The sequence below is a fragment of the Plecotus auritus genome (genome assembly GCF_963455305.1).
Source record: "Plecotus auritus genome assembly, chromosome: 2".
NCBI classification, from domain to species: domain Eukaryota; kingdom Metazoa; phylum Chordata; class Mammalia; order Chiroptera; family Vespertilionidae; genus Plecotus; species Plecotus auritus.
Genome location: NC_137771.1, coordinates 222946494 through 222967098, shown reverse-complemented (window position 1 = coordinate 222967098; position 20605 = coordinate 222946494). Strand labels below are relative to the sequence as shown.

The following is a 20605-nucleotide window of genomic DNA, read 5'->3' as shown; positions in this document are numbered from 1 at the left end:
AGCTCCACCATCGTCACGACAGAATGGCACCCATTGCTTCAGAGACTTGGTGGCTCGGATATGCACACCCTGATGGCCTGGCCAGTTTCACCAGCGTTCTCACAATGAACGGGAAGATTTGAACCTCTGGATCTGCAGGGGTTTGTGGGGTTTTCTGGGTCAAGCGAAGAGTGAACCATTTGTAGAAGTCTCCTCTGGCCATTCAGGAAGAGCAGGAATACAAGGCCGGTGAATCCAGCATAGGGCTGGGGGCCCGAGGAAGGGGCTGCTGGCTGCCCGGCCTGGGCATGGGCCCTCAGGAGCTGGGGTCCCTCCCCACAGAGCAGTCTGCAGACCAACGCCTGAGACCTTGGCTCAGGCTCCAGGTGAATTACATTTTGTCGCCCCAAAACTCTAACCCCCAGCACCTCCAAATGTGACCTTATTCAGAAATAAGGTCATTGCATTGTAATGAGTGAGAATAGGGTGGCCCCTGAGCCAATATAATTAGTGTCCTTTCTAAAGGGGAAATTTGGACACACATACAGGGACAAGGCCACATGAAGATGAAGGCAGAGATGGGGTGATGCTTCGACAGCCAGGGAACCCAAAGATGGCCAGCAGCCAGCAGGCGCTGGGGGCGGGTGGTCTGGTGTCTCCCTGGAGCCTTCAGAGCGAGCTCGGCCCTGCGCACGCCTGCGTCTTAGACCTCTGGCCTTAAAACAGCGAGAGAATAAATGTCCGCTGGCTGTCTCAGCCGCTCAGATTGTGGTGCTTTTACAGCAGCCAGGACACTACGATCGTTTTCTTTACGTTGTAAACTCTTAAGTGCACAAAGGATTCCTGTATTTAAAATAAAAAGGGGGGGCGGCTGGATCTTTTTATTTCCTCCGGCTGAAATGACCACACTTTCAGGGCAATGTTGTCTGAATTCACTGTGAAGCCGTGGGAGCACTCCCAGTCAGCCTGCCCAGATTCCTGCCTGGGCTGGGCCCTCCTGTGACACCCGGCCCCATCCTGCGACAGCCCTGGGCGCCTGCGCCTCCGCTGCCACTGTGAGACCCCTAGGACCCGACCCCTATGTGGGCACGGGACTCTGAGTTCTGGGACCTGCGCGCTGGGCGCTGGGACTGTCGTTCCTGGGCCCGGCACTAGGGGGAGCTCTGCACGAGGCCACCTGCTGCTCAGGGGAAGCCTGGAGCACAGCAAACAGTAGAGACCCTTACAGAGCCGTCTCCCTCGGCCGTGGCGGTGGCCGTAGCGACCCTTCTTTTCCAGGTTTGCGCCTTCTACCTAAATGTTTCTTGTATTCCGTTACGCATGCGTGATCAGGAGGATGGCCTCCACAACATGAGCGGTTTTGAGAGTTCTCGGCCGCATTGCTGGCGTGTGGTTCAGACGCTGATCCCGCTACTTCTTTTAGCAGGTGGCCTCTGACATTCCTGAACACAGCCATGCGACATCAGCATCACCCCTGCGGGGGCCTCTGCCTTCAGAGCCTAGAGACCACTGATGGGGTGAGGGTGTTCCCCCAGCTCCGCTCTGGGCCCGCCCCTTACTGGGAAGCCCTTTGGGCAGGAGTCAGGGTGGGAAGCAATCTCCTTTCTGGCCTCCCAGACCACTGAGCGACCCGGACCCCTGAGCTACCCACTGGATGGACAGCCTGAGGCCCTGGGAGGCTGGAGCTGCACAGAGCAGGTGTGGGGGCTGGGTGGAGGGGACAGGAAGCGACAGCCACCTTCAGGGCAGTGAAACCACTCCGGGTGATGCTGTGATGGTGGCCACATGGTTTTACTTTTTTAAAAAATAAATGTTGACTAATTTTTAGAGAGAGAGAAAGGGAGAGGGATAGAGAGAGAGAGCAATGATGAGAAACATCGATCGGCTGCCGCCTGCACGCCCCCTACTGGGAATTGAGCCTGCAACCCCAGCATGTGCCCTGACGGGGAATCGGAAGCGGTGACCTCTTGCTGCATGGGTCGACACTCAACCACTGAGTCACACCAGCCGGGCAGTGGCCACATGTTTTTGCAAACTGGGGACTCTGGGCAATGGTGATGAGTCACTGAGGGTCGTGGAGTGTGACAAGCGTCCTGCCCCGGGGCTGCTGACAGAGGGAGGCTGTGCGTGTGGGAGGGCAGGGGCTGTACAGGGAAATCTGTGCCTTCCGCTCATTGCAGTGGACCTAAACTGACCTAAAAAATAAAGTCTGTTATACTAGTAAGAGGAAACGTGCTGCCAGGAGAACGGGACTTCGATGGGCAGCAAGCCCAGAGTCCCCCACCCCGGGCAGGCAGAGCTGGTGAGGCTGTCCCCGCAGAGGACTGCAGACCCCCGGCCCCGTGCGGGTTCAAGGGAGAGCACGGGGCGGGGCTGGGAGCACCTGCTTCCACAGAGAGGGGCCAGGGCCTGGGAAGACAGGCATCTCCCGACCCCTCTCGATGCTTTTGTCACCAGGATTCCTGGACGTTTGCCGAAACCGGTTTGGCTCAGTGGATAGAGCGTCAGCCTGCGGACTGAAGGGTCCCAGGTTCGATTCCGGTCAAGGGCATGTACCTTGGTTGCGGGTACATCCCCAGTGGGAGGTGTGCAGGAGGCAGCTGATCGATGTTTCTCACTCATCGATGTTTCTAACTCTCTATGCCTCTCCCTTCCTCTCTGAAAAATATCGATAAAAAATATATATATATAAAAAGATTCCTGGACGTTTGACTACCACACATTGATAGCAGAGCTTGTTCCTGATTGAGGAAAGGGTGCCACCAGCTGAGACACCCCCACCCCTGAGTGGGCCCTTGTCTCACTGTAGCCAAAGGCACGGGAACTGCCATCCCCCAAGCCAGTCTCCGGGGGGCACCATTCAGGAGGGCTGACGAGACCTTGCCGGCCTGTGATGGCCATGGTGACCCCACTGGAGCAGGTGGGCAAGAGAGCGAGGGGTCAGTGAGCTTGGACCCCAACGTGCCCTCTGCCACTGGGCCCAGCTGGAGCAAACACCCACCGCTAAGATCTCTCGCCCGCCCACAGGACTCCAGGTCCCCTCCGCCCCGTTCATCCAGGAAACGTTTGCCTGGTCGCCTTTGTACACGGAGAGCGCAAACTGGGAAGCAGAGGCCCTTTGAGGTGGCTGCGCTGTGGCTCCGATGGCCGGGGCTTGTGAACACCGGGGCAGACCCGCCCTGCACACTGATGCGGCCTGTGGTGTGGTGTTCCTTCCAGGGCTTGTCACCCTGCATCAGCAAGGACCCCGCGTGCAGTGTGAGGGTGCAGGGGACTCGTCCCTCCTGGAGAGGCCGCCGGGCTGAGGGAGGTGCGGGGGGGGGGGGGGGCGGGTGTTTGGGGAGGAAGGGAGGGTCCCCAGGTGTTCTTGTGAAGCTGGCATCACTCTGTCCAGCTTCGAAGGTGCCTTCTGTTAGAAAAAGAAACAACAGCACTCCCCCACGGCACCAAATGGAGCCTTCACACCCAATCTAAACGCAGTTCTGGGGTGTCCTGGGCAGCAGTGAGGTCATTTCCTGATAGACCCCTGCAGTCCCCCAAAGACAGACGCAGCGATGCCCCAGGCCCTTCTCCCGCCCCTTCTGTCTGTGGAACGCGTCCATTCTGTGCAGCCATTGAGCTCGTCTCTGCCTGCGAGGTGGGCGCTGCCTATTCATGAGCCCTTAGATGAAGCCCCCTTGACGGACCCGTTTCCTCATTTGGGTTTGGGGGTTTTGACACTGTCTTTCCCGGAGCCGTCCTGTGCCGCCCCTGGGACTCTGGTCCCTCCCGGAGAGGCCAGGACAGTACTGGATCCTGCAGGCCAGACGACGACTCCCCGACTCCCCGTGGCCTCGCAGAGCCAGGGCTGGCATCTTTTTTAAGCCTCTGAATGCCTTCGCTAAAGGAAGTAAGTGCATGAGCAAAGAGATGACCTTTTCTTAATTCATAATGTTTTGGAAAGAATAATGGGAGTGGACACCAGACTGAGGCGCCTGCTTCCTCCCTCCTGCGCCAAGGGCTCCAGTGGGGGAGAGCCCAGGTCTCCCCACCCCCCACCTCCCCACACACAGAGGGGAGAGCCCGGGTCTCCCTACCGCCCCCCAATCCCCCACACACAGAGGGGAGAGTCTGGGTCTCCCCACTCCCCGCACGGAGGGGAGAGCCCAGGTCTCCCCACCCCCCCACCTCCCCACACACAGAGGGGAGAGCCCGGGTCTCCCCACCCCCCCCCACCTCCCCACACACAGAGGGGAGAGCCCGGGTCTCCCCATCCCCCCACCTCCCCACACAGAGGGAAGAGCCTGGGTCTCCCCACTCGCTGCCCAGAGGGAACGTTTGGAACGAGGGGGCGGGACCCCCTGCCTTTTGGCAGATGAAGTAACTGGAGACCAGCCGGCAGGCAGGCTCCGAGCAGAGTTATGGTTATGGTTGGGGTTAGGGTTGGAGTTCCTGGCCTGGAGCCCGGGGTCTGGCCTGGGCCCCGCCCTTTCCCTGTCCAACCGCAGGAGCCTGAACTCTCTCGGGAACCATCCCCGAAGGGGAAGCCAACGCAGTGCGCCAGGCTGTGTTGCCGATCTGCGCACTTCCCCTGTGTGAGTACTGAGCCCTGACCACCCACCACCCGGAGAAGGTGGCCGAGGGGGACATCTGTCTGGTGGGGTTCAGGCATGACGCCAGCAGGACGGCTCAGAGCTGTCAGAGCATATACTTGAGTGAACGGCCCGTCCTGCGAGGTCCAGAAGGGAGCCCACATCCAGGGGCTTTTAAATTCACTAGAAGAAACCAGTCAAACGCAGTTCCTCGGCGGCCCCGGCCGCAGTGCAGGTGCTCGTGACCTCACGTGGCACGAGTAGGACAGCCCAGAACAGGGGCTTTCCATCTTCGCAGAAAGTGTCTTGGGACGTCCCAGCTGTAAGTCACGGGAGCAGCCTCCTCCGAAAACTTGTTAGCAATGCAGATGATGGACCCCGCCCTGGAGCCCAGGATCTGGCCGGTGGGGGTCGGCCGGTGGGGGTGGGCCGGGCCCTCTCAGTTCACAGGCTCCCCGCTTCCGCGGGGGCGGGGGGAGGGGGGATTCATCAGAGTCCCCACCCACCCCCCACCCCTCCCGGAACCCATCCATTCTTCAGTTTCGTTTCTGTGGCCATCAGCGTCATTTCTGTGGTTTCGTTTCTCTGGCTGTTGGTGAAGGAAAAACTCGGGAGAGGAGTGGCTCACACACCAAATAAAGGGAAGCGCTGGAAGAGAGAGGGGTGATCTGAGGAGTCTCCGTCCTGAAGTCTTGAAGGCTCACAGGTGAGGGCCGGCCGGCGGGAGGGCTGCCTTAGCTTGTCTTAAGGATTTCCTGGAAACCGGGCTGGTGCCCTAGGCAGGAGCCATAGGGATAAGCTCCGATGCTGCCCTTGTGTCGCTCGCGAAGACCCGTGTTGACGCTGGAAAGGAGTGACTGCTGGGGGAGCCCCACGCCGGGGTGGGGGGTGCTTCCAGAATCCGGCTCAAGGCGCCGGGGCCAGGAAGGGGTGGCTTTTGGGTTGGGGCTTTGTGCAGTTGTGCGGTGCGATCCTGTGATTTATGATAAGAAATAGACAGGAAGTAGGCTGATGCTGTCACCATGCCGTCCGTTTCATCCCCACAGTTAACCATCCTGGACTGAGGACTTGAAAGTTGCTAAGAGAGAAGATCTTACAAGTCCTCATCACAGGAGAAAAAGAAAAGGTGGTGACAGTGTATGGGGATGGGTGTTAACCAGATTACTGGTGTTGTGGTCTGTTGGAAGCTGCCCGTTGTCTTCACTAGCAGAGAGGTGTGGACAAGGCCAGGTCAGAGCTCTGCACCCACTGTCTAGTTGAGACAGTGGGAGCTGAAGCAACTTCCACCTTTTAGTCTTGCTGATGGGCTATCTTCGAGCTGTTACTGGAAATTGCCTGCCTAAAGGTGGATCCCAAACCTGAATAAAAGGGATCGCAAGGTCAGAGCAAAGCTGAGTCCTTCCTCTTGAACTGGGCTCTCGCCTGGCCCCCAATAGTCCCAAATTAATATTTTCTAGTCTCTTTCATTTGCATGCGGCCTCCTCCAGAACCTGAACCCTGAACCACGCGGGACGTGGGGGGGGGGAGGATCACATTCACAACTGGCAGCCCAACGTGGGGGAGGTACACTACAGTGATCATTTCACAATAGATACAAATATTGGGGGAGGGGGGAAGAAATACAGTCTGTGTTTTGGTCTTTGTTTCTGTTCCTGTCACGGAACTCCTAAGTGCTGCGAGTGCTGGGGCTGATGAGGTTATGTTTGGGCTGCACCTGCCGTGGGCTGGTCGCCTGGGAACGAGCCCTGTGACTGGAGAGCTGGAACTTTTAGCTCCACCCCCAACCTCCAGGGAAAGGAGCTCATTCACGGATGGTGGATGGTCGATGATTGCACCAATCACGCCTCTGTGTTGAAGCCTCCTTAAAACCCCAAAGGACAGGGTTGGGGTTCAGAGAGCTCCCTGGTTGGTGGTGAACTTGTGGAAGTCTGGGGAGGGCAGTGAATCTGGAGAGGGCATGGCAGGCCGGTGCCTCCCCCACGCCGGGCCCTGTGTGGCTTTCCAGGTGCTGTTCCCGAGTCACATCCTTTTATGATAAGCCGGTGATCCGTAAGTACCGTGTTTCTCTGAGTTCTGTGAGCCCCTGTAGCAAGTTATTCAGAACCAAGGATGGGGTCCTCAGCACCTCTGATCGAGAGCCAGTTGGTCAGAAACAGGTGACAACCTGGCCCTGCCCTTGGCATCAGAAGTGGATGGGACTGGGGGGGGGGGGATGGGCAGGAACAGTCTCCTGGGATCCAGTGCTGTCTCCAGGCGGAGAGCATTAATGCCGTAGGGGTGGGGGGTGGGGAGCAAGGGGAGGAACACACGTGGGTGTTGGTGTCGGATCGGAGCCCTGTGGCCTGGTCTCCGGGTTCAGGCGCCCTCTGCTGTGGTGCTGGAGGCACAGGGCCACCTCAGAGATGGGCTGGAAAACTCAGCTCTCCTGAGGAACGAGGCACTGATTTCTGTGTCCAACGAAAACGCCCTCAGATTTTTACTTAGAGACCCCGATGCCAGGTCTCCCCAGCAAACAGTGGCATTTGGGGGGAGCAGGTTAGGTCTAAACCCTGGAAGGTTAGTGTCCTGGGACTCCTGTGCCGTGGCTCAGCGGCTTACACAATGGAAACCTACTGTCTGTCTCCCAGCTCTGCAGGCTGGACGTGGGAGCCACGGTGCCAGTGGGCTGCCTCCTCCTGAGACGCCGTGGAGTCCTTCCTGTCTCTTCCAGCGGCGGGCCTTTGCCAAGTCCTGGACGCTATTTAGGGAACTGTCTCCAGGTGCGGTGGGGGCCTCCTCACATCGTGCCACCAGCAAATGCGGGCCCCTCGGTCACCCATGACGCCCGCCGGTTCGGGCAGATCTTACGGGAGAGTGGCAGTTCGCTGCTCCCCGGCTTTCCCAGAGGAGCACGGGGGTAGGCAGGCACATCTTCCGTCCTCTCCCTGGAAACAAGGATGACACTCAGCGGGCTGGGTTTTGTCGTTGTTATTCTGCCGTTAGGGGAAACGGATTCCTATTAGGAAAGGAGGCAAACTGTCCCCACAGGCCTGCCTGAGAGAGCGTACAGCTTCCACAGGGACGCCCAGCCAGGGGAGGGGACGTTTTTAATTCATGGCAGTTCTCTCCGCTTAGCGAACTGCGGGCCCTCCGCCGACCGACCGGGGCCGGGCATGTCTGGAGGCCAGACAGGCCTGGGAGTGCATGCGGGGTGCTGGAGGCCAGACAGGCCTGGGAGTGCATGCAGGGTGCTGGAGGCCAGACAGGCCTGGGAGTGCATGCGGGGTGCTGGAGGCCAGACAGGCCTGGGAGTGCATGCGGGGTGCTGGAGGCCAGACAGGCCTGGGAGTGCATGCGGGGTGCTGGAGGCCAGACAGGCCTGGGAGTGCATGCGGGGTGCTGGAGGCCAGACAGGCCTGGGAGTGCATGCGGGGTGCTGGAGGCCAGACAGGCCTGGGAGTGCATGCGGGGTGCTGGAGGCCAGACAGGCCTGGGAGTGCATGTGGGGTGCTGGAGGCCAGACAGGCCTGGGAGTGCATGCGGGGTGCTGGGATTCAGGCCTCTCAGACCTACCAAGACTCCTCAGGGACCAGTGAAGCCTGTGGGAAGCTGGAAACACAAAATAGTAAAAAAATAAATAAATAAAAAATCCAAAAAAGGCCTGGGAGGAGGACGGTCTTCCAGACGGCATTTCTGAAGTCCGCCTGCCACCGATGGAGGAGGGTGCGCTGCCATGTGGTTCCGAAATCAGAATGGCTTTACTGTCTCCTCTTAGCAAAGTGAGCCTTGTTCCCTGGCACCCAAGGCTGTGGCCTTCCGCCAGGACTGCATCCCAGTTGCTTGACGGGTCTGACCTCCCTGCGCATCTCATATGAAACCCAGGACGAGGTGACTGAGGGAGCAGAGCGAGTGCCTGTCTGGGCCCTCGAGTGCCGGCCGCTGGGACTCCGCCTGACCCCTCCTGGAGGCAGTGCACAGGCCCCGCCGCCTGCAGCCCAGGGCAGCGGCCTGAGCAGGGGCGCCCTCGGCCTCACAGGGAGCCAGCCCTGCCACACCTCGATCTTGGACCCCAGCCCTCAGACCCGGAGGGAACACATCCTGTTGTTGGGGCCCGGTCTGTGCTCTCTGTGGCGGCCGCCCCGTCGGACGCGTGCACGAGGCTGGGACAAGTGCAGGACACTCAGGCTCTCCCTCGTGGGCTGGGGGAAGGGTTCTTGTCGAGAGTGGCCGGCGGGGGTCTGAGTCCTCACTTAACCAGCTCAGGCCCCTCCTGCCTTCCGTTTCTTGACTCGGGAAGTGCAGAAAAGCAGCCACCAGGTGGAGCTGTTGTCCAAACACAGGGAGCGGCTCGGAGCGGCCCTCAGGCACCAGCTGTTTCTAGCAGGGCTGCCTGGACCTGACCGCAGGCCGCAGCACCCCTCCCGGGCTCCCCCAGCGGTCTGACCAGGCCTGGGTGCCAATCAGTGGCGGGAGGGCAGGCGCTGGCTCCCATCTCCCCACACCTAACCGTCTCCTGTTTGCTCCCGAGCCACAGGTGTCTCCAAGTGGCAGGGGACATTCACTCTTCCAGGATAACGTGGAGCCCCTGCCTCTCATCCCCAAGCCCTGGGGGCCCATGGAGACCCCGCTCTCTAGGCGGGGATCCTGGTCTCCCCGAGTGTGTGTGTAGAGGGAAGTGGGGGGCTGTGCTGGGGCTGGCGAGGTGTAGCCTGGGCGACTTAGGGCCACCCTGTCTGTGTCTCCGCAGAGCTCTCCAAGAAGCTCCTGGCCATCAGCTAATGCCGAAAAGCCACAGGCCTGGACAGCAGCCGAGGCACAACCCGCTTCCCTCCCCGCCCTCTCCAAAGGCAGAAATGAGTTTCTTCTCGCAGCAGCCATCGCCATTCGGCGCCCCAGGAGGACAAGTGAGGTTTCCCCCCAACTTGCTGGGTTCTCCCCACCTGGGAGAGAAGAACCCAGTCTTCCTCACCAAGAACTTCAACCTGATGACATTGAACCCTCAGCTGCCGGGAGAAACCGGGGGCCCTCAGAGGACAAAGGTGAGTGGGAGGGAGAACATTCTGGAAGGGCGCGTTCTAGCCACTAGCGGAGGAAGGATGGGGCTGTAGGGGAGACCTCCACCACCAACGTCACAGCTGTGTCCCCAGCTCTCCAGACACATCCCGCGAACACCAGGGACATTCTAGTCTCTGGGGCAGCGGCAACCTTTCTGCGCGTGCATCGGGGGGCTTCTGTTCCATGCTGTTCCATGTGTCGGGATCTCCTTCCGGGAGCTTTTCCCCAGCTCCTCCTGCCACCATCACAATTGTGGACCCTCCCCCAGGGCCCAGGGCCCAGCTCCCCTCCTGCCCTGCCTGCGCACCTTCTCTCTGCTCGGTCAGGCCCCTCCACCCTGAGCTAAATATCCCGCTTCTGCAGAAGCAAAGCCTCAATAGGAACAGAAAGCGGGGGCCTCCTGTCTGCAGCCAACGTGAGCAGATGCCCAAATTCCGCAGCCAATTCGCCATGGCCACGGGAGCCTTCTCAGAGGCCAGGGGTGTGATCTCTGCTCTGCCTCTCCCAGGGGCTCGAGAACAACCTGTACAACCAGTACGAGGAGAAGGTGCGCCCCTGCATCGACCTCATCGACTCCCTGCGGGCCCTGGGCGTGGAGCAGGACCTGGCCCTGCCCGCCATCGCCGTCATCGGGGACCAGAGCTCGGGCAAGAGCTCCGTGCTGGAGGCGCTGTCGGGCGTCGCCCTTCCCAGAGGCAGCGGTAAGCACAGAGGGACCACAAAGCATCTCTGGGTACCAATGGTGTCAGACAGGCCACTGGGAAGGCCCCCGGGAGGGCAGTGCCTGCAAGCCCTGGATGGCTTAGGTCTGGAGTGAACAGCCTGGGCAGGGGGGGGGGGGGGAGGGGGGGCGGGGGGCGGACAGGGCCCACCCCAGCTGCCCCTACGTTTCCAAGTCCACTGTCACGTGGCAATGGCTATCGCTGGCCCTGTCAGTCCAGGTCCCAGGCCCTGCTGTTTCTCCCTTGCGGTCCAGGGAGTGTGGAGCATTTTTCTTAGATCAAGTTAAATTTGTACGTTTCGGGCGACAGGTGAAGTCCTTTTGAGGAATTTACTCAATGTTTAGAGAAGCTATTAGCCAGGATCATGTGTTTTCCTTTAAAAAACTAAAAAGAAGCTGATGTACAATTTAGTAAAATAATTGCAAATGGGGGAAACAGGAGAGACAGTACCCTCAAAGTGGGTAGACGGAGGCCCCTCCTGGCCTCTCCCGGCTCCTGGCTCCCACCAGCACTGCCATCGCCAGACCCCAGCAGACCCAGGGGCTAGGAGCAGGGGTGGGCAAACTTTTTGACTCAAGGGCCACAATGGGTTCTTAAACTGGACCGGAGGGCCAGAACAAAAGCATGGATGGAGTGTTTGTGTGAACTAATATAAATTCAAAGTAAAGGAGCGGAGGGGAGAGCAAGAGAACTGGATAGAACAGCCGGATCCGGCCCGCGTGCCGTAGTTTGCCCACGGCTGGGCTAGGAGGCACCAATGTTGCCCCACTGGGGCTCCCCCTCCCGGCACAGGGGAGGGTGCAGGGACTCCAGAGGGCGGCACAGCCCCCAACAGTAGTCTGCATGCCAGGCACCTGGGGGCCCGGGGGTCCTCTGAGGTCCCCATTAGCCGGCACCTAATGCCTGAGAGTAAGAGTCTGGGACACACGCCTCTGCCCTGGGTTCAGCGTTCTGGGGAGAGGGGTGCCAGGGTGGGAGCCTGCATGCCAGTGGCAGGCATGTGGCCCAGGGCAACCCCAGGCTGGGTGAGGAGATGGTCCTCTCTCAGGGAACAGGCTCACTCACCACCTGCAGACACTCTGGCCTCAGCCCGCAAGCTCAGGGCAGTCCCAGCCTTTGGCTTCAGCTGCGTCGGGGGGTCCGCCCTCGCCACCAGGTACCTCAAAAACCAGCCCTGGACGCCCCTTGGATCCTCCTTCGGGGTGTCCAGCTCCCCCCAGGCTCTCGCTGCCTTCTCCCGCATCCTGGTAGGATTGGGTGCCCATCTCTTCGGGTGGATCTCCCTATTCTGAGCTGCCACCTGGATGCACGTGGTCCAGAGGCCAGTGCCCGAGGTGTTTCTAGGGCCAGGTGGTGAGTGGGGGGCCTGGATCGGGCCCTACACAGGGACAAACATTTCAGGCGAGGCCTCTGGGGACACGGGCAGCTCCTGAGCGGTGAGAGGGAAGGGCACCTGTGACACCGCTTTTAAAGGAAATCGGGGGTGTTGGGAACCTCTTTCAGGAATCGTAACCAGATGTCCGCTGGTGCTAAAGCTGAAGAAGCAGCTGGCAGGAGACTCCCCGTGGATGGGGAAGATCAGCTACCGGACCACGGAGCTCCAGCTCCAGGACCCCTCCCAGGTGGAGAGGGAAATATACAAAGGTAAGGCGGGGCGGGGGGGGGGGCGGAGGGAGGGGGAGAGAGGCTGCGGTTGGTGCTGGGGCTGCTCCCCTCACTGTCCCGCCTCCTCCAACTCCTCCTGGGCCTCAGGGCTTCTTCAGCTCCTCAAGGCAGCACCCTCTCCCCTCCCAGGGAGCACCCTCTCCTCCTCCCAGGGAGCACCCTCTCCTCCTCCCAGGCAGCACCCTCTCCCCCTCCCAGGGAGCACCCTCTCCTCCTCCCAGGGAGCACCCTCTCCCCTCCCAGGGAGCACCCTCTCCCCTCCCAGGCAGCACCCTCTCCCCCTCCCAGGGAGCACCCTCTCCTCCTCTCAGGGAGCACCCTCTCCTCCTCCCAGGGAGCACCCTCTCCTCCTCCCAGGGAGCACCCTCTCCCCTCCCAGGGAGCACCCTCTCCTCCTCCCAGGGAGCACCCTCTCCCCTCCCAGGGAGCACCCTCTCCTCCTCCCAGGGAGCACCCTCTCCCCTCCCAGGGAGCACCCTCTCCTCCTCCCAGGGAGCACTCTCTTCTTCCCAGGGAGCACCCTCTCCCCTTCCAGGGAGCACCCTCTCTTCTTCCCATGTGCTTCCTCCTGCTGGTGCCCCTGCCTCTCACACTGTCCCTTCCACCTACTTCCTATTCTTTCTTTGCTTCTCAGTTAACTCCCCCACCCTGGGAAGTGTCCACACAGGACCCCACCCTACCCCCCAGATGTCCCGGTCACCGCTGTCTTAGGTCACTGCTCTAAACTAACCCCAGCAGCCACTTGGTGGCCACGTCTCCATGCAGCTTCCCCAATGTAGATCCCAGCCACCCGTCATTTCTGGAGGCACAGCCATCCCCAGGCCTTTGAGCACAGTTTACCAAAGCCCGCGATTCGTGTTGGGTAACGACAGAGCGATAAAAAGGCTCCAAGGCTCCTGAGCCCACGCCACACCCTGAGAGGGCCCCTGGCAGTCATTGCCGCCATGGCACCAGCCCTCCCGTCCCCCTGCTGGCTTCTCCCCTGCCTGCTCTCACTCCGGTGTCAGCCAGGCAGAAACGGTGACCCTGATGGTAATAAGAATCTCTGCAAGGACCACCTCAGTCCCAGGAGGACAGGCTCTTCGTTTTAGCAAACGAAGAACTCAGCATCCGAGGGGGAGGCCCTCACAGGACATCCTGGGCTCAGCTCCCGAGAACCCCGCACCTGGAGGTTCACCGGAGGGATCCTTTCCACAATGGAGAGGTCCAGGCCCCAATTCTAGTGCTCGCCCCCAATACAGAAGCTGCTCAACCCTCCACTGGCAAGTTTCCTAGCTTGAAACGACACCAGCTCTGGGGCTGCCTGGCACCCCCGCATCCCACAGTGCTCGCTGACACTGCCCTGAGCTCCGTGGGTGCGCACACACACAGCAGAGCTCATGCGCTCGGCGCATGCTGGGGAAAGGTGCTGGGTAAGGGCATGTGAGAAGCAAGCTCTCGAGGCCGAGGCATCTGCAGAAGAGCTTCTCGACTCCCGTCTGCTGCTGGTGGGGTTGTAAGTTGGTGCAGCCACTTTGAAGACTGGCAATATCTGCCAACGCTGGAGGTGTGCACCCTGGACTCTCACCCCGGGCACCCCCCAGCCAGACAGGCCCCGAGCGCCAGGTTCTAGGATGTCCGTGGCAGCGCTGCTGTGGAGCAGCTCACTGGGGACGCCCAGATGTCCCTCAGCAGTGGGCCTGACCCAAGCGCGGGGTCCCTTGGTTATAGGCACCGATATGGGTGACTCTCACCAACGTAATGTTGAGTGAAAACAGCCAGACGCGAGGGAGCACCTAGGATTCCATTTCCCTGGTGTAATTGGGCGGGGCCACATGAAACTGCTGTTCTTGTATTGAAAATGCCATATTATCAGCAAATTCAGTGGCTCAACCACATATGAAGTTCGAACATGGGCAAAAGGAATGAATGCAGGTTGTGGCCAGGATAGTAGTCACTCTTGGTGGGGGCTAAGGACTGGCTGGAGCAGGCGGGGCTTCAGAGGGCTGCCAGGTTCTGTCCTCCACCCAGGTGTTGGTCACACCTTTGTGTTCTCCGGGTGTTGGTCACACCTGTGTGTTCTCCGGGTGTTGGTCACACCCGTGTGTTCTCTGGGTGTTGGTCATGCCTGTGTGTTCAGCCGGGATACCCATCAAGCCGCACACTTAGATAAGGAGTGATTTTCTGTTCAGATGTTACACTGGATTATATCCTCCATGAATGGATGACTAAAGCAGGAAGTGTTTCCGAAGGCGCAGCCCTGGTTTCTCACAAGCTCCTGGTTCTATCCCTAAGGGATCAGGCAATTAATTGGGGCTGTGGCTTCCCTGCTTCCCTGTTGCTCAGATCAGGGCTGTCCCCGAGGCAGGTGAAATGTGTGATTGCCCACAGATCTCATTGCAGTGCTGGCCCAGAAAGGGGCCGGCATTGCTCTCCTCATGTCCACTCCTGGAGAATCCCCTCAGTGCCCCTGGGGTGGCACTGTCCTAACTTACAGCATCAATGCCCCTTGGAGGTCACAACCACACAACCTTCCCAGGGGGCCTTTTTCTAAAACTTTGGAGTCCATCAAAAATGGACCTTCTCCCCAGGCCCAAAGCTGTTGTCAGGCAGAATTGGTCACAAAAGAATCGCCTGGTCCAGTGAGTTTCCTGTTGCCAGTGTGGACGCAGTGACCGCCAGGCGAGGCTGCTGGAGGGAGAAGGGTCTCCCAGGACTCACTTTCTGTGCCAGGGAGGATGCAAAGGCACATTCTGAGAGGGGAAGGAAGGTGGAGGTGTGGAGGGCACCGATACCCTCCAGGAGAAGGTGAGGAACTGGGAGCATCCCCTTAGGCCTTCATGCTTCCCTTGAGCTGGTGACCCATAACCTCTGTGTCCTTGGCATGGGAATTCTACATGCCTTCCCCTCACCCAGACCACCCTAGGCTTTGACTCATTTCAAGAAGCTTACAGGTCTGCTAATATCCTGGCTTCTCAGTGTGGTTCCTGGTCTGCAGCAGCGCCGCCACCTGGGGCTATTGGGAACTGCAGAATCTCAGGCCACAGCCCAGACCTGCTGAGTCAATCTGGGTGCTAATCAGACCCATGACGGCTCATATGCACTTACACTTGGAGAAACCCTGACCACAGCAGGACCAGCTATATGATTTATAAGGATCAGTGTAAAATAATCATAAATCACTGTGTATTATACATGCATAGTTTGGGGTATATGTTAAGTATATAATAAGTTGTATATAGTTCTCAAAAAGAGATCTTTTAAGTGCTCTATAGAGATTATATAGGAAATAATCCATTTTCAGATAGGATATAAGAAATTATTTTTCCTCCCTTCTACTTTCCAGGAATAGTTCCTTCTTTTCCTCCTCCCTTCCCACAACACCTCTTACCCCCAAGGGACAGCACCATAGGGTAGCTGTGAAGTAGTCTATGACCAAAGATAAACAACACATACGTTATTGAGGTGCTGCATTTGCTTACATGATCTTGTTTAGCTAAGGGGTCCTGTCCCCGGGGGCTTCTCTGCTGTCCCTGCAGTGGAACCTGGGTGGCTAGTAGTTGAGGATTTCCCTTCTCTGGGGTCTGCTTAGCTCCAGACTGACCACAGGCCTTCAGATTAGCCCTGGTTTCCAACAGACAGAAGGAGGCAGAGGGGCTTTGTGTTAGGTGTCCTGGATTGGAGGGGTATGTGTCTACCCTGCCATGAACACACCTAGCCGTGGAATTTCATTGTGGTATTTGTCACATGTTTATGTGTTAGTGTGCATGTGTTACTGTGCATTTATACATGTTAGTGTATGTTTGTGTATATGTGTGTGTGTGTTAAAGAGTCAGATAGATATAAAGAGACAGAAGACACTGTAATATTGCCCTGGAACACACACACTTATATTTGTACTAGGGGCCCGGTGCACAAAATTCATGTTGGGGGAAGGGCCTCAGCCCAGCCTGCATCCTCTCCAATCCGGGATCCCTCTCACAATCTGAGATGACTGGCTCCTAACCACTCACCTGCCTGATTGCCCCTAACTGCTCTCCCCTGCTGGCCTGGTCACCCCTAACTGCCTCTGCCTCGGCCCCCGCCACCATGGCTTTGTCTGGAAGGACATCTGGAAGGATGTCCAGAAGACATCTGGTCTAATTAGCATATTACCCTTTTATTAGTATAGATTTGTATTAAATTTTTTTTCTGGTTATGGAAGTAATACATACCTCTATTAGTTCTCTATTACCACATAACAAATTATTCCAAAATTTAGCAGATTAAAACACAAACAGATATTCTCTCACACAGTGTGTGAGGGTCAGGAATTGGACAAATCAGTGGGTAGTTCTGACTCAGGGTTTTCAGTGAGGCTGCAGCCAGATATTGGCTGGGGCTGAATTATATCTGAAGACTCGACTGGGGCTGGTGAACTCTCCCTCACATGACCATTAACAGGAGACCACACTTTCTTGCTGGCTGCTGGCAAAGGTGCCTTGGTCCTATCCTGTTGTGGACCTCTCCATTGCTACTTGGTGACCTTATGATGGGGCCGCTAGCCTTCCCCAGAGTGAACCATCCAAGAGAAAGTAGGAGCAAGCCATGATGCCTTTAATGACCTTGTCACACTGTCGCTTTGGCCTTATCTATTCTCGAGATATAAGTCCCTCTGTCTGACCCCACTCAAGGCTCCATCTTTTGGTAAGAGGGATGTTGAAGGATTTGTGGGTATAACCATCATCACACCCAGTGAATACCCAATGAAAAATATTTAAGCAAATATTTAAAAACATATTCCCATCCACAGTTCCAATAGGAATAAATCGGATGTTTTCCTCTAGGATTTCTGAGAGTGTATGTACATGCTACCCCTGAATACTGGTACACAGATGGCCACCGTGGCCTCAGACCACTCTGCAGGTTTCTGTGAAATGTGTCCAAGCACCTGGGACTCTCTGAAGCTCCTATACTCTGAATACCAACCGTCGCCTTCAAGAACAACTGGTTTCTCTCAGGTGGGTTGTTAATTTGGACTCTGGGTTTCTCTTCTCTTGACCTCCATAGCCCAGAACACCATTGCCGGGAATGGAGTTGGCATCAGCCACGAGCTCATCAGTCTGGAGATCACCTCCCCCGAGGTTCCGGATCTGACCCTCATTGATCTTCCCGGCATTGCCAGGGTGGCCGTGGGAAATCAGCCCCAGGACATCGGGCTGCAGGTGAGCCTTTCTGGAACTTGGGAATGGGCCAAGCTGAAGTTAGGGAGACGTTGAGGCCTCTGCCGGTCACCCCAAGGGCTGTGGTGTGCCTCCCCAGCCCTCACTCTGAGTGACTGGGGAGGAGACTGGAATAAGACCTCCTGGGCATGGGGCTTATACTGAGGATCTGAGTAGAGCCTGGAAGGTCATAGACACAAGAGAAATTGACTTGGTGGGACTGGGGGTGCATGGGACAGCTCCCATCCTGCCTAAAATAAAGAATGTGGGCCCAGTGTTACCAGCTGTCTTCAGATAGTCAACAGACGCCAGAAATTCAGATTTTCACATGAAATCTGCCAATTTTAGCAACAATTAAAAAAAAAAATAACGCCTCCTAAACTAGTCAGAACATGGTCTGCGGTCTCTGGTCAGGAGTAAGAAGGCAGTGCAGTGGAAGGGATGACAGTCAAGGACAGCAATGACCAGTACAAACCAAGAGCCGCTGAGCCTGTTGCTTCTTTCCCAAAGGCCTTCCCACTTAAGGCTGCCTGAGCGCAGTCTTACTGGGATGCTTGAGGCACTCTTGATCTTCGGGCAAGGCCTGTCCCCAAGCTAGCTGTGTCAAGCTTTGCTAAGCCAGCTCACATGGAAGCTGAGGAGATAAGGATGGTCTCAGGTGCAAGGGTAGGGTCCAGGGCAGGGGTGGGCAAACTTTTTGACTCGAGGGCCACAATGGGTTCTTAAACTGGACCGGAGGGCCGGAACAAAAGCATGGATGGAGTGTTTGTGTGAACTAATATAAATTCAAAGTAAAGGAGCGGAGGGGAGAGCAAGAGAACCCTCCGCTCTTTCGGCTCCGCGGGCCGGATAGAACAGCCGAACGGCCGCAGTTTGCCCACGGCTGGTCCAGGGTATGGTGGGATAGAGTTTGTGAGAGGCAGAAGATGAGACCTTTCTATCCTAGGAACTAGGGTCACTTGCCTGCCCTTTTCCCCTTTTATGGGGGATACTACCAGTGTGGTGAACCCAACCATCACCAAACTCGGGGTGTGGCAGGAATCTCCTGAGGGGGGTCTCTGCTAGCTCTGCTGCTCTGGGGAAAATCTTGGGCAGTGAAATGTTGGTTTCATCCTCAACATCCAAATCACCGTTCTCTGTCTCCAGGAGCAGTGTAATTTGCTCATTTTCCTTACTGATTTAGTGACGAATTCCACACTTCTCACCTGCCAGGAGGTTGCTGGTTCATCCATCCAATGGGTAGACTTTCCTAGTACCTCTGGGCTTCTGAGGAAGGCACAACACATAAAAAATCATGCTGATCTATATATATAAAAGCCAAGTGACCAGAATGACGGAACAACCTGTCACTATGATGTGCACTGCGGTGGCCAACTGGCCCAATTGCCACCCCCCAACACTATCCAGGGTGGGGCCGGCCGGCCAACTGCCTGTGTCGCCTCCCCATTGCTGGCCCGGTTCTGATTGGCCCCCTTTGGGACGAGCTGGCCAGACCCCACCTGTGCACAAATTTGTACACCAGGCCTTTAGTAGAGTGATAATAATCTCAGAAGGCTTCCAGGAGAGATCTGGAGAGGAAGGAGAGGTTTCCTCCGGCCATAAGAATTGAGTTTTCAGGAGAGAAGCTACACCAGTGATGGGCTCTGAGAAATAAGTAGAAAAGCAACAGAGACTCCATAAGGGCCAGTGGGGTGGGCATTCCAGAGGAAGGGGACAGGCCAAGCGAGGGCTCGGAAGTGTGAAAACTGGGTCACATGCTGGGACGACTGGTTTTCACAATGATGGGGGGGTCTCACTGTGCTGCTGAGTAATCAGAGACCTGCTCTTCCTTTGTGTGATTCTGTGGCATCAGATCAAGGCACTCATCAAGAAGTACATCCAGAGGCAGCAGACCATCAACTTGGTGGTGGTCCCCTGTAACGTGGACATCGCCACCACAGAGGCGCTGAGCATGGCTCACGAGGTGGACCCCGATGGAGACAGGACCATAGGTAAGAAGGGAGAATCAGGCTTCCAGGAGATGGGAAGGGAGGGGAGACCCTCACACACGTGGAAGGCCCTGGAGTTAGGTCCACTGTTAGAGACGCCCACATCCTGCGCTAGATCCAAGCGCTGCTCCAGCCCAAGCTCCATGGGCTCAGGGTCCATCCGTGCTGGTCATCTTCGCTCACAGTCAGGGTTAGATGAGCCGCCAGGATGCGCTTCTTCACCCTCCTCTTCGCTCCATTGCATTCATGAGCCATTCTGGATGGGGACAAGACCTGCTTTATCCGCTCTCCCACGATGGCCCAGAAAGGGGAAAGTGACCGGCCCATCAGTTCTGCCATAACACAGTGAAGGTCTGGGACCCCTGGGTACAGGGAAAAGACCATCACAGACCCCAGTGAACATACTTCCAGGCTAATGTTGGAGGGTAAGCATCTGCAGGATTTAAATTCAAGCAGAACGCTTTGTGGGAAACTGTGTTATCTTAAATGTCCTTTTTTAAATGTCGCCCTACACGGCATTATAGGGACTTGGTTAAAGAGCACAGACTGCCTGGGTTTGGGTCCTCATTTACTGGCTCCATACCCTTGGGCAGTGCATTTAACCTCTCCTCGCCTCACTTCCTCATCGGTAAATGGTGCTAACAGTCACGACCACCTGCTAGGGTTGTTGGGTTACATGAAGAATTATTGGGTGCACAGTTTCCCCCTGGGTCCTCCTCTCCTTCACTGGCCAGCTGCAGGTCACATTCCCAGTCACCTTGGCTGGTTGCTTCTTCAACTCTCTGACCTCTAAATATCGGAAACAGAACTTGAGCTCTCCCTTGATCAACACACTCTCTTGAAGTGACCTTCTCTGTCCATGCTTTTGAATTCGTTCTACATGCCAATGACTCCCAAATCTATATCTGTAATGCTTACCTCTCCCTAGACTTGATGTCTCCACTTGGATGTCCATTAAATGTCTCCAAGGTACTGTGGCCAAAGCACTAATCTTGATACTATTCTCCCACACCCCAATCCTCCTCCTCCCCAAGGCTTCCCCACCTCTTCACGGCCCCACATCCACCTGCCCAGGTCTAAAGCCAAATCAAAGAGTCACGCTTGATTCCTCCTTCTCCTTGCTTCTGTGTCTAATTCATCTGAAGTCTCGGCAACCCTGCTTCCAGAACTAATACCAAGTCTGTCTGCCCCTCTCCATCCCCACAGTCACCACCTAAACCCAGCCTCCATCGTCGCCTGCCTGGGCTACGCAGACATGCTCTGGTCTCCTGGCATTCACCTTGCCCACAGCAATCCACCCTCCCCTGGCCTTAGACCCGTGAATCAGGCCATGCCCCTCCTCTGCTTTTACTCCCCAATGCTTCGGTCTCACATGTTCAAACCCAGACCGCTTTGCCTGGACCACAATGCCATCTGTGACCTGGCTTCTGCATGTCTCTGGGACCACGGCTCCCATCGCTCCCCAC

General features: G+C 57.2%; 1 protein-coding gene across 3 annotated transcripts in view; it reads left to right on the top strand.

The window, feature by feature from the left end:
- The first annotated feature begins 4482 nt into the window (after window positions 1-4482).
- Window positions 4483-20605, top strand: part of MX2 (MX dynamin like GTPase 2) — a 32459-nt gene continuing 16336 nt past the window's right edge. Inside the window, exons 1-8 of one of the 3 annotated variants that reach the window (XM_080654071.1) lie at window positions 4483-4872; window positions 5152-5256; window positions 7178-7309; window positions 9277-9568; window positions 10093-10285; window positions 11810-11950; window positions 17000-17154; window positions 19004-19142. In XM_080654071.1, coding sequence (XP_080510197.1) covers window positions 9308-9568; window positions 10093-10285; window positions 11810-11950; window positions 17000-17154; window positions 19004-19142 — 889 coding nt within the window. In that variant the 5' untranslated portion in view covers window positions 4483-4872; window positions 5152-5256; window positions 7178-7309; window positions 9277-9307. Of the gene's footprint in view, window positions 4873-5111; window positions 5257-7177; window positions 7310-9276; window positions 9569-10092; window positions 10286-11809; window positions 11951-16999; window positions 17155-19003; window positions 19143-20605 lie in introns of those variants that run through there. The other 2 variants (XM_080654072.1, XM_080654073.1) reach the window with 2 other exon arrangements.